This window comes from Channa argus, chromosome 1 (assembly GCF_033026475.1).
Source record: "Channa argus isolate prfri chromosome 1, Channa argus male v1.0, whole genome shotgun sequence".
Taxonomy (NCBI): Eukaryota; Metazoa; Chordata; class Actinopteri; order Anabantiformes; family Channidae; genus Channa; species Channa argus.
In genome coordinates, this window is record NC_090197.1 from 38,844,895 (window position 1) to 38,858,242 (window position 13,348).

Here is a 13,348-nt window from a genome sequence, read left to right on the forward strand (position 1 = left end):
TCTGTCAGGGCAATCAGCAACACTCAGCCTCCCCTAAATAGCCTGCACAGCAGACGGTAAATATTATTGGCATCCTGACACCCTCTTGCTGCGACCAAGTGTGTAAAATTGTTAATAAGGAACATGATGGGGCTACTGCATGCCATCCTGAGATGGAAAAGCTTGCTCCTGTTGGCAATTATCCAAATAACAGAATGATGCGTCTGAGGACAGGTGATCTAAGTCCTCAGCGGCATAGTGGAGAGGTTTGTTTTGGTAGTGAGGAAAAGTCAGAGAGGTCACACGGCAAACAATGTCCTTATGCTTTTACCCGTCTGTACAACGCCTTATAAAATGTCAATGGAGATCCTTGTATCCACTGTTTGGAAAAATTGCTAAAGACATTGTCCATAGATGAGGCACTTTAACACTTGAGGGCTTTTCTACATTATGTATGATAGTCATCTTAATACTAAACAAAGTAAAGGTTGCTGGTGTGTCAGCTTTAAGTGCGACTGTGAACGAGTTGCTTGTTTACTGAAATCCACTGTTATTAGTTATTTCTACGCCTCCCTCCTAAACTCTCATTGTGACACTTCGATAAGGCAAACAATATTCTTCCTCTTGCATAGTGCAGGTAAGTCATTATTTTTAAAGGCATAGTATCTCCAAGTCACAGAAGGACACATTGATAGCAGAATAAAGTACACAATCGTAAACATTTATGCCAGTATTTCTCACTGTATGATTACGTTTTTATGGTTCATATTCTGATAGGGCTTGTTTTTGCTGCCACTGCCAGAGCAATGAGACAGGCCCAGAGGTGGCATTCTCCTTTGCTTTATGGAGGGAGAGATGCCTAGTGGAGAGTCCTGCTTAGTTTCGTTCGGTAAACACACTGCCAAGCTAAATGGCTGATCAATCAATTTCAGTGGGATCGATCTGCATCAGTTCTGCCTGCATGCACACACCCCGAGCCACTTTATTGTAAATCAATCATTTTGAAAACATCTCACAGAGGGGCCCGTCCTCACTAACAAGCCATCAATTCTAGCTGCCTGTGTAGCACCCTTATCAGGCCACAAATCAACAGCCACACAAACATCTGCTCCATTTCCATCGCTTTCCCCCTCTGCCTTGGTGTGTCTCTTACCCCATCTCTGTCCCTGCCGCTTGTCGTGTTTTGATGGTGTGTCTGGCAACGAGAGGCTGCAAGTCTTCACCACACCACTTAAGATAACCCAAGGGTAATAGTGTTTGCACATTTGAGAGAGAAATGAGGACAAATGCCAGGGTGGGTCATACATTCTCCTTCTGACCGGCTGTTTGACGTTGGAGTGTGAAATTGCACACTTCAGCTGAGGAGCAGGGAGGAGGAGCGGGCATGGCCCAGAGACTCACGAGATGTCCACTGATTTCTAGCTATGAGAAAGAAGTGGGTGGTTGTCTGAGAAGTCAGCCTGCCTCATCATAACACCTCCGAATTGGTGCTGCTCATGATTGAAGGATTCTCGTGAGATATCTCAGTACCCTTGACACGGGCGACTCAGTGTTTAGTGCAGTGTATCTAGACGTTGATTATTTTCTGTTGGAAAATTGCTGCATTACTTAAAGGTTAAAAAAACCTTTAGCTTTGTCCCTATTTGTGGGCATGGTTATCAGCATTCAGGATTAGACATGTTAAAGCTCCAACATGGAAAAAGGGGATTACTTTCTCAATATATCGTCTGCCCCTAGAATAACTGTATCTACAAACCCAATCCACATTAAAAAATGCTACACATACTGATGTGATGCACAAACTTTAGCAACGCTGACATGACAGCACAGCGAGATACCTGTTATGATGTCCTTCGCTCATCTACTGTCACCGCCTTGGTAGAGATAGACGAGCCAGTATGGACAGAATGTGATTCGAATGCTATTCCCACCCATCACTGTGAATCCTCTTTGATTGACAGAAGTGATGGAGCAGCTAATAGCATGTCAGTAAACGTAAATCAAGACTAATACCAGGCTCAATAGGTAAGCGGTGTGGCAATGCAGCATGGACCTTGGGGTCACGGACCTCTCTGCTCTCTGCTGGAGGGAGATTGGTAAAATACAATAAACATTCATCTAAGGTTTCTCCTAGTGATAGTCAAGGTCAGGCACTACAGGTCCATGGCGTTTTGCACTACTTGTGTGTTGTATACACACTGTAGAGTGGTGACATGCAAAATGCACAGACTGTTAACAAGACATTTATAGATCCTTTAATTGCCCTGCAAACATTTTTTACGTCAGCTCCTCACTTGTGAAAGGCACAATTTTGTGTCAAATTTGGACATTTAGAATTTGAATTAAGATATTTCTGCCCAATTCACTGGTTTGAAGTAATGCTGGTCAAAAATTAACTTATCATATTGCACGTCTCCCGGTTTCTTCGCCTAGCGTTTAGTCTGATTGTCAAGTCATTGCTCATACAAAGCCGAATATGTCAGTGATTTTTAACAAGTCCACAACCCATGACAGCTTTACTTAAATCCAAATTCTGTCTTCAATGCGGTTTCACCTCCAATGCATTTCTCTCAGGAGAAACACCCTGTGGCTGGTCTCACAATAAAACTTCACACCCCCATCTCCCTCTATCTCCCCATACCAACTTGAACATTTTATACAGAGGACGAGAAAAAAATGACCACGGCTCTGAGATTTCCTCTTGAGGCAACTTAAAGGCAAAGCATGTGATAAAAGATTACACTCCTTATGGCTGCTTCACAATAGGGGCCAACATGGTGTTTAGAAAATTAATGATTTTATTGTGAAGGAGGAAAACAAGAAATTAGTGGTGAACAGTGTTGGCGTTACTGAAATAATATTACTTTTTCCATTAACCAATAGTCTAAAGGGTACAAATACAATTAGAGTAATAATATTCAGGTTACTGCCTTCAAAGTAGGTCTTTAGTGGCTAATTGGTTAGAAAATGTAATTTTAAATGCCGTCACCAGCTACAAAAAGCAACAAAGAACTAAAGAAGCTTGTGGCTGCATATTTGGTGGATGAAATGTTGCTTCACTATTGAATCTAAATCTTTTTATACCATAATTTTTAACAAAGCAAGGAGCAACAACTAATATTTTACAATTTTTCAGTAATGAGCCGAACACCGGTGGTTAACATCAGCACTTTACTAACAAAGTTGCTGCACCTTAAACTGAAGTGACAGAAGGGTTTTAATGCAGCCAAAACACTCGATAAACTGCACAGAACCAGCAAACTAACCCCTGAGCTTTGAGGGAGTTTAGTTCAATGCACAACAAGGTACCGGACACTGGATTTCATAGATAGAGGAGAAGGGGTAAAAATCAGCAGGCACAAAATAAAACCCAGTTTGACTGTGCTATTTTTTGCAGGTCAGCTACAACAGTCAATGACTGATACGTCAGGTCCTGTAAAAAGTTATTATTGTAGTGATGCTAGTGTGGTGCCTCGTATCTGTTCTAATGTACAACCGGCACAGCATGCAAAAAAGAAATAAATTACAAGTGCTTATTCACAGTCAATTTGCTACTTTGTAACATCAACACCATATATCTGCTGTTTCCTTCAGTCCCGTTCATTTGCTTATTTGCTGTCAGTCTTCTGTCAACCTAACTTTAAAATGGGTTTGCATTTTTAGAATACATGTAGACTCATAATGAAGTTTTAAGTAAAAATATATTGGATTTACTTTTCAAAAGCTATATTATGTGTGTTAGTCATCTGTGCCATATACCTCCAAATGATTAAAAACACATCAAGCAGGCTTATCACGCCACTGAGTGACATGTTTCTTCATTCCAAAATGTGCAGTGGAGAATTAAAAAAAAATGCTCATATTTCACCAATGGGTCTGGCTGATGTGTTTTTAATAGTTTTGGGGAACAATGGAACAGCACAGACAAATGAATCCAGGTTGCAGACTGACAGATATCCACCCCCCCCCCCCCCCCCCCACTCCGAGTAAAGGTAACTTATTGTTCGTTTTAGTGTCTGTACAATTTAGAACGTGCCTTAAAGCATCCATTAATATATGTATAGTATTCCTTTCTTAAATGGTAGCATAAAAGCACAAGTAAAGGACCCCCTCGAATTTGTTCTTAATGTCAGTACAGTGAAGGTAAGGTTATTAAAGGGAGTACAAGAAAAAAAGATCTTCAAGGTTTAGAACACAAATACATCCATTTTAATTTGAGAAAATACAAAAAGAAACCATGTACAATCTATGTACAAACTTTTTGTACAAGACAGTATATTTTTCAGTAGATTATATTTGACAGAGTCAGGTAGATCAACTCAGCACCATCAAATAATCCATTTATCTGTTACACCTAGAGCACATCCAAACTAATTAGACTGCTATGTCAAATTTCTCTTTGATGCAATGAGGATGTGCTGACAAATCCTATCTGTGATACACAAGAGCAATGTCCTGAATTTTTGCTGAACTGAGAGGCAGCCAAAAAATTAACAAATTGCAATGTTTCTTAAAAAAAAACAAACATGAAAATTGCATTTAGCAATTTTAAAGTATTAAGACTTGTGACCCACCTCCCATTCCCATAAGTATTTTATATTCTATTATATCTATTACAATTCCCAGCAATTGAGTTATTGTATCCATCCTTTAAAGCAAAAAATAGATTAACAAAATAATGCATCGTAGTCTTTGATTTGTTCAGTGGACAAACAACACATCTGATGTTACAGGCATGAGCCTCTACATGCATCTTTCAGTCATCCATATACTACATGGGGGCTGATAAACCCCCGTAGTCCTTCAGGCCTCCTGAATGCCACTTGTCGTTATAGTGGGACTTAGTATGGGTCCTCCTCTTGACCTCCTGCACTGCCTGGCACTATACTGACACGGAGGCTTAGATGGCTTGGATGTTCTCCATGTCAGTACAAGACACCGTTCTCACAGTGGAAAACAGTTGGACTCCGCTCCCTTCCCTGAATGACTGAAGGATGCTTGCTTAACTAAACTCCTCATGGCACTTCAAAAACACTCTAAAAGTTTAGAGGTGTACAATGCAAAGACCCAAAACATCTAACAGAGACAAATGAAAAGGTGTAGGGAGGAGACACATCTCAGTCCGGTATGGTGAAAAATGCCAGTCTCAATGAGCTGCACATCGAGGGTTTAGGTAGAAAAAGCACAGTAATTAAGTGTGATGAAAACTAATGGTGCATTACTTTGTGAGTTTATGTTAATGCCAGTTTGCAGCATGTGCCATTTTAGTTCTGAGCAGTCCTATGTTTAAGTAACTCAAAAAAAAAAAAAAGGAAACCCTGTAAACAAATAAGCAGTTGTGACAGATAATGACAGGCTGAGAAAATGGAATGTAAACCCTGTAACACCATAAAGTAAAAACACAGGAACATTAAGGATGATGACTCTTTTCATAGCCTTTGCTGAATTGGTACTACCTTCCATCTTTGTGATGGCTGATAAACCAGATCAAATTCTGTCAGACTTACATACAGTACTTGAAGAGTTTTCACTTTCATTTTTAAGATTCCTATTAGTCTTTTTTTTTCCAACATAACAATCAGTTTGTCGATTCTATATATCAGTCATTGTCATTATCAAATATTATTAGTTCCTTATTGATCAGGCTAGCAAGTATGCCATTAACAACCCAATTATTACATACATTTTACTCACATATTTTCTGAAAAGAATTCTATTTGCTACAAAGTGTGACAACGGTGTAATCACATTTCATAAGTTCACTCCAGGACAATGTGTATGAGGCTTCAGTATAGATGTACCACACCCAATAGACGGACATTGAATCTCAGATCATTTTGTTTGAGAAAGAAATCTCTATATAATGTGGAGTTGAAGTTACACAAACATATTTAGCACAATATTATTTTCCTTTCCATTTGAAACTTTTAAAAAGAATTTATCTTGTACAGACTTTAAAGCAGAATCACTGCAACGAACAAACAGGGCCTTCCTGTCATATTTGAAACCATATTTTGTGGAAAACACGAGCACAACGTGCTGCAGTGTAACCACTGTCCTTCCACACGAGGGACCTAATTTAGGTCAAATACATCTTATGAAGGTCATTCAGTTATGACCTGCACAGAGAGAGAGTGACTGTGATCCTCTCATTATCATTTCCACCACTCTGATCTGCTCAATTCAACATTTACGACCCAACACTATAATTCCTTCACACCTGTCTGTCCGCCTTCATGTCTGTAGCAAGGGAGGCTTAGTAGCTGAGACATTATTTAGTAGACACAGATCATCTATGCAACCAAAAGGGGCTTTCATTCATTTCTACAAACACCCAACAAAGCTGAGCTGCCAGGCTGAAGTTGGTTTCACAATGCTAGCTAGTCAAAGCTTTATCAGCTCCAGATCAATGTCACGTGTTAAACAGGGGAAAAGGGTAAAAAAAACGTTTTGCTTTAATACGATGAAAATGGTGCTATACTATAATGCAAAATTCTTTGAATTGTGGTTGTACTTAAAGATATTCATAGAGTTTATTTTTATCTACTAGTATAGTAGCGTAGTATACTAGTATAGAACTTTTCATAAGTCTAGAAAAATAAGTACAAATTGATGTGTGTATGGATACAAAATAATTATGTTTAAATGTATAAATCCAACTACATATTTGTATGACGTTTACGTATTATGAGTACAAGGCTACCACCTCAATTGTCCGTCATTATCACAGCTGGATTTGGATCATTATCTAAACATGTGCAAAATACACTGGCATGCTGCACACAGACTAGCATAAAGAACACAGGTTCCTCTTCAGTGTCCCTATTAGCAGTCTGTGGCATTGTTGCATTTTCACCCAACTATGCTTGAGCATTTCCCCATGTTAGAGGACCCAACACAGCAGCTTAAGTCCTGAGACTTTTGAGGCGTGTGACATCTGGATTGGCAACAGAGAACATCCAAGCTCTTTACTGCCTCTGTGCCAACCCGGTGCCAGGCAGTTGCTCCGATCAAAGGAGGACCCATTGATGCCCACTTTTACGCAATATGTGGCATTTCTTTCCTCAGACATTAACTTTTTGTAACAGACAAAACATTCAGAAAATACACCACTCTTCTTTCTGATCCCAATTCTGCCGCAAATGTCACAGTGAAGCTTTGACCATGGGCATGCAGCTGCTGTTCGTGTTAGTTTTGCTCAATCTTAGTTGGGATTTGGTTTAGTTTTCTTAATGCAACTGGATATCTCTGTTAGTAGATCCAAACCTTTTAAATGTGTATCTTTTTTTTTTTTTTTTTTTTTTAAACCATTAGCTTCATTTTCAGAGTTAAGGTCCCACATGTTGTTCCTTCAAAAGTTCACAATCACATACAAGCCACTGGGGGGATAACGGCACCAATCAGTGCAACATGAGGACTGTGATTGGCTGCAATGCGCACACACAAAGTGTACATAAATGCTTCTGAAACACATGAAGGACAGGGCAGGCGTTTTTTCATCCTTCTTATGTATTCAGGTTGATCGACCGCACTGTTTCTGTAATAAAGGGGGCTCAGGCACATATCATGCTGTACGAGCTTGAAAAAAGAGTCACAGGCTTTTTGATCTGACGTATCAGCAGGAGACATGTAGGTACAGGATTCTCTTTCAGCCAGCGAACTCCAGCACTGCACCATTCTCTAAGTTTTTAAACTGCTGCTTTGCGAGTTGGTTTTCTGCTGCATGACTGGAATGCTCTCACTCAACATGAAGAGTCAATAGTGGAGTAGCAAACCTATGAGACGATGTATAACAACTTAAGAACAGAATTAGTATGCCTCCGAAGCCAAGCAACCCTTCCTTCTTTCACTCATCCCCTCCACTTCCTCAGTGATATTGTACTGGGGTTGGGGGCGGGGGCATCTGACGGTTGTTCTGTCAAAAGAAACTAGTTCAGTTTTAGTGCAAATAGAACAGAAGCGAACAGGAGATATGGAGATGATGAACCCAGCTGTTTTGAAGTGACACATCTCTGCGGATCTTTGGGAGATGATATGATCACTTTATCGCCGCAACCCTCATCCTCCAGTAACCATATACCTTAGCCACGGAATCTGGCCACATGAAGAGGTGAACTATTGCAAAGAATTACAGGAAGTACTGTTTTGTCAACTCTTAAAATAATTCCAAAAAGTGCTAGGGGGAAGGGCTGTACAATCCTTATTTGATTGTCACTATGTACATATCTATGGATACATTAATAAATAAAACAGTGTCCAAGAGCATGGAAGTAACATTAAAGGTATACACATAAGAGGTCCATTCCAGTTTGGGTTCTTGTCCAACCCTTGATTACAAGAATGAGTGAAGGGAAATGTGTCAGTCTTCAACACCCCTGTTTTCATCCTCATCATCTCTCCTCCACTGGCGATTTCTTCCCAACTCTTTTGAAAGAGTGCAGATGTCTGATGAGTCACCAAGAAAACTTGGTGTTCAGCATTCATCTTCGACTTCTCTGATTGGTGGAATCAGACTACTGGTGGATTTGTATTGGTTGACTTGGTTGGCCATGTGAGTGCTCATGGGCTTGATCTGAATGTTCCGTGGGTAGGCATTTTCTGGTTCATCTGTAAACCATTTCTTTTCTGAAGAGGACAGAGTGAGAGAGGAAGAGGGAAAAGGCAGAGTTAGTTTGCAAAAGTATGCAACATAGGATTATTTACAACCATACTGCCTCAGTTTAAGTGATAGTTTTGCACGCCATTTATATTTTACATTCTAGTGTAACCGGACGGCTTCACACAAATAACATTATTTTTCCTGCTATCTAGCCACAAAATTTTAATCACAGGTTTTGAACTATTCATTTGTGTTTTAAAATGCACCCCAATACAATGACGAATGGCATTTAGTTTGTGGTCTGCACAGCAGTTAGAATTACATCTAAACAAACAGCGTGACCAGATATACTGTGGTGTTTTTCATCGTTCTGCAAAGTCAATCCAAAGATGCAAGTAGACGCAATCCAAAGATGCTAGTTGATTGTAGTTGTTAGTTTGCAGTACAATTTGGGGAACAAACACATCTGCTGCACAAGTTTGAACTTGAGCAAACATTTCTCTTTGGCACACAATGTATAATTTGTCCACATGGCTAAACATACCTTAACATCTATTTTAATGCTGTGAGCACCACAGATGAAATTCCATTCACTCCCCAAAATAAATACCTACAAATCTGTTCAAGAAAAATTATAATGACTGCTAATTTGGGTGAGCTCACTTTTTAAACTTATGAATTACACATTACACTGCTGTTTAACCTAAACAGTCACATTACATATTGAGCTTGACTCCCATGTTGACAGATTTGATTTGAAAGATTTGAATATATCAATTTGGAGAGGATATCTTCATGTTTAAGTAGGATGTGAGAGACCTGTTTTTGTGGAAAGCGAATGGTGTGTGCCACCTGTCAGAAGTTTGTAAACTCTCTTGCAGCACTTCACAAGCGTCTGCAGTGCCATTCAAAATGTCATTTCCTTTTGGGTGAAGTTGTAATATCAAATTTTAAGTTTGCTATATAGAGCGAGCGTGTGTGTGCGTGCGTGCGTGTGCATGCCTTGAATGTGTGTTCATGTGTACATGCAGGCTTGCATGTGTGATTGATTTGTGTGGGCTTGTGTGTGTGCGTGTGTCAGCAAGCTTAAGGCTGCAGGGCCGTGTGTTGCAGCACAGGCATTTGATGTGTAGAATTGTGCCTGAGGTGAAGCAAGATGTCTGCCATCTCTCTCCAGAGTCTGCTGTTGATACGGTGAACTTAGTGATGTCGCCTCAAACCACCATATCAGGTGCATAGGGTTACAAGAAGGAAACTTACAGACTCATATCCCTCTTCAATTTAGACTTTAAATTAGTCACACCTCCCACTTTCCTGGTGTGACCGATGGCACAGGGCTGGACATACTTCCTAAAAGTTCTGTGAAGAAGTAAGCAATTTGGCTGCATCAGGGGGATTTGAATCAGCCTGACCTACATGTGAGCTATGATCTACAGTAGCTCTGTACAATTAAACATCACATTGTTACTGTGTGATTTTGGTGAAATGATTACCTACTGTACCCAATGGCAGCATAAACAACATCTAGAAGTCTGCTAAAGTCATCTGATAGCAGTCAATAGAAGGGAAGATGTGCAAACACACAGACCTCTCACACAATGCAATACATCTCAGGTTCAAATAAATAATGAAAAGGCATGATGCATGATGGAAAGAAACAATATGAAAAGGGATTTGTCTGGAGGAAAAAAACTCCTTAACTAAATAACTGAAGTAAAGGCAAAAAGAAAAAGGGTTTAATCTCAACCTCATGCGATGTAAAAATGGTCCTAATCATGGCAGGAAGGAGGCAGGAGCAGCAGCAGACATTTTGCTTTCCAGGTGAAAGCAAAACTTAAACTGAGGCATGGTTTTCTTAATATCTGAAGAACAGAGTAAATCAAACAAACTCCCCTCATCATAACAATATCCCCAGAGGACATAGTTATAATCAGAACCCCAGGTAAAGGTTGCTAAGTCATGCAGAATCGTTAACTTGCGTACCTTGGCCCATTCTATTCATCCTTGTTGCACTTCAGAAAGAGAAGTAAGTAATCTACTGTAAGTTAGTAGTATTTACAGTCAATACACATCTGACAAATAACTACCAGTCCAACTAATGCTAACATATATTACTGCAGTATTGAACCTTCAGTCTGTATCATACATCTTAATTTTAAGATGTATTAGGGATCATATACCATTTAAAAGTCCTTGTAACAAATCTGCATGCTTTTAAAAATATGTCACAATTTTAAAATTCAGCCACTCTATTCCCCTAAATGGAAATGGAATCATATATCTTTTCATATATTGGTATATATTTTAGATATTATATAATATATTTACCAAAATTGAAATAATCATAGAACTACAGAATAAACAGAACATGAAATAAAAGCCTGCTAAAAAGTGCTAGCAACATGGACATGCAATAAAGCAGTACAGATGTACCATGAAAAAGGAAATATCAACACTGCTAATGATGGATGATCTTACTGTATGAGTAACAGCGTAGTAGTAATGTACTTATACAATTTCAATGTCTTACTATATCAGCTACAGTAAGTTATTCATAGCACAATACATCCATGATCAAGACGTACTGATCATGTGGACAAATATCCACCAAACAACTCTTACGGTACTTACTACACAAGTACTAAGAGTGAGACATGAACTGACTACATATTCAGACGGATACAACAGGTAGACCAAACAACAAACTGAATGTGTGTGGTGTTGTATGATGTGCTTTCATTTGGTTGTAGCTCCGTATGCATGTTTTCCAACCGCAATGGCTGTGCCGTCCAAACAAGTGGTTTCAGTGTTTACAGTGCCACATACTTAATTGGTAAGAAAAGAGTTTGAACAGTCTTTGAGTATAATAAATGAGGCCAGCTTTCCATACAGTGTAGTGATTGCTGTCATGTGAAGTGAAGACCACATGCAAATGATTATGAAGGAAACGCACAAAGCACTGGGCGTGGACACAAAGCACGAACCACACAAACAAACCACAAACACACAAAATACAGTCTTTATCAGTGCGTGTGTCACCACAATCTGCACACAAACACACACAAGTATAAAAACAGGCCTGGTATAAAACGCTAGGCATGCAGGCTAAAACTCAACAGGATGTGTGCGTACACATACTTTTGTTTATCGCGCGACTCCCGGGTCTTACTGCTGCGGTTCTGCCGGCTGGAGTGCGGGATGGAGTGGGCGGAGGAGCTCTTTTTGCTAGAGGAATGGGAGGAGTGGGAAGAATGGGACAAGCTTGTCCGGGACTGGCCTGCATTGTGGTCAAACTGCATGAGGCAGAAGATCAGGTCTGTAGGCACCAGTTCAAACTCGTACGGTGGGTTTGTGATCACGTAGCTGGCCAGAAAACAAGTATCACACAATAAATATAAGTGAAATCAAATAGGATGTATAAAAATATTACATATTAAAATTGTGATTTTATTTACTTAACTAGTAATTTCATCATTAGTAAACTTATGAACACACTTTGCAAAGAAATTTGAAAAAAAATTAATTAAAATAAATTGGCTTAAGAACTACAAATGAGAGAACTTGACTACAATAGACAATATATGAAAAATACTGCATATACAGTAGAAAACTTTTTTTTTTTACAACATTGAATCATGGTCGGTTTATTTTTATGTCTTGGGGTCCTTCCCCACTAGTCCCCTTGTAGCCTGCTCTGGCCAGATTTATGTACATTCCGATAATTTCTTAAAGCTAAAATAACTGTAGTACAGGAGATATTTCATAATTACAAAATGTTTTTGTACCCATCCAGTGACTTCCAGTTTTTTTCAGTAAACTTCATAGAGTTGTCTACATTGTTCTTTTGTCTTTGTGGTGTCGATTTTGGGCAGATTCATCAGTAACTGGATCTTCCAAACACGTGTATTTATACTACGTCACTGCACTCAGGTAATCTCCATTTAATTAAATCTGTGACTTTGGAACCAATTGCCTGCACCAGTGATGATACAGGTGAGTTACATGGAAAGGGGTCAATCTTTATGCAACACTGAAGCCTACTTAGGAAACTCACTCAGTTAACATAAGTAACAAAAGGCAGACATCCTACAGTATTTAAGGAATGGGTTTGGATAAAGACAAATACATTGATTACAAAGAAGTAATCAAATCTTGTTAAATACATATATATATAATATACATATAATATCAAAGGACGATTTGCATCTTACTGTACTGCCTTTAGCCAAATCTCGACTTGGGCTAATTTCCATAAATATAAAAAGTAAACAGAACTTTATAGTTAAATTCAGTTCTATTTATAGTTTTAGTCCTATATTATCTGTTATTTTTTATTTAATACATTACATATTTATTTATTATTTAAATTAACTTTTAAATGTTTTTGAAAGTGTTTCTTACGTGCTCTTTTATGACATTTGTAAAATAGTATAACAGTAGTAATAATAAAATAGACTTTAACTCCATTTGTTTTATTATTTCAAAATATTCATGTTGACCCTGAGTGAAGGCAGATGTTGTACCGTTTTGTACACTGGCTCGGTGTACCAAGGTGGGCATCTCTTAGTCTGTAGATACCAAAACACAGCATGTTGTATGTCTTCAAGGCTTTACAGAATAAATCCCCGTAGCAGCCGCCATCCTGATGAAAAACAGATCAAAGACACTATCAGCGTGCGTTATGTCACCCTGATGATTTGGTTCAGTGGCAGTAAATTTTTGTACGTTAAATTGTAAATTCAGTGTTATGCATTGCTGTGGGTGCTTTGC

General features: G+C 38.9%; 1 protein-coding gene across 19 annotated transcripts in view; it reads right to left on the reverse strand.

Moving 5' to 3' along the window:
* Positions 1-4,004: 4,004 nt before the first annotated feature.
* Positions 4,005-13,348, reverse strand: part of kcnma1a (potassium large conductance calcium-activated channel, subfamily M, alpha member 1a) — a 131,708-nt gene continuing 122,364 nt past the window's right edge. For 7 of the 19 annotated variants that reach the window (XM_067519299.1, XM_067519176.1, XM_067519166.1 and 4 more), the window contains 4 exons: positions 13,102-13,220; positions 11,717-11,941; positions 10,562-10,590; positions 4,007-8,604 (listed from right to left, as the gene is read on the reverse strand). In XM_067519299.1, the coding sequence (XP_067375400.1) occupies positions 8,453-8,604; positions 10,562-10,590; positions 11,717-11,941; positions 13,102-13,220 (525 nt within the window). In that variant the 3' untranslated portion in view covers positions 4,007-8,452. Of the gene's footprint in view, positions 8,605-10,561; positions 10,591-11,716; positions 11,942-13,101; positions 13,221-13,348 lie in introns of all 19 variants that reach the window. The other 12 variants (XM_067519158.1, XM_067519151.1, XM_067519189.1 and 9 more) reach the window with 8 other exon arrangements.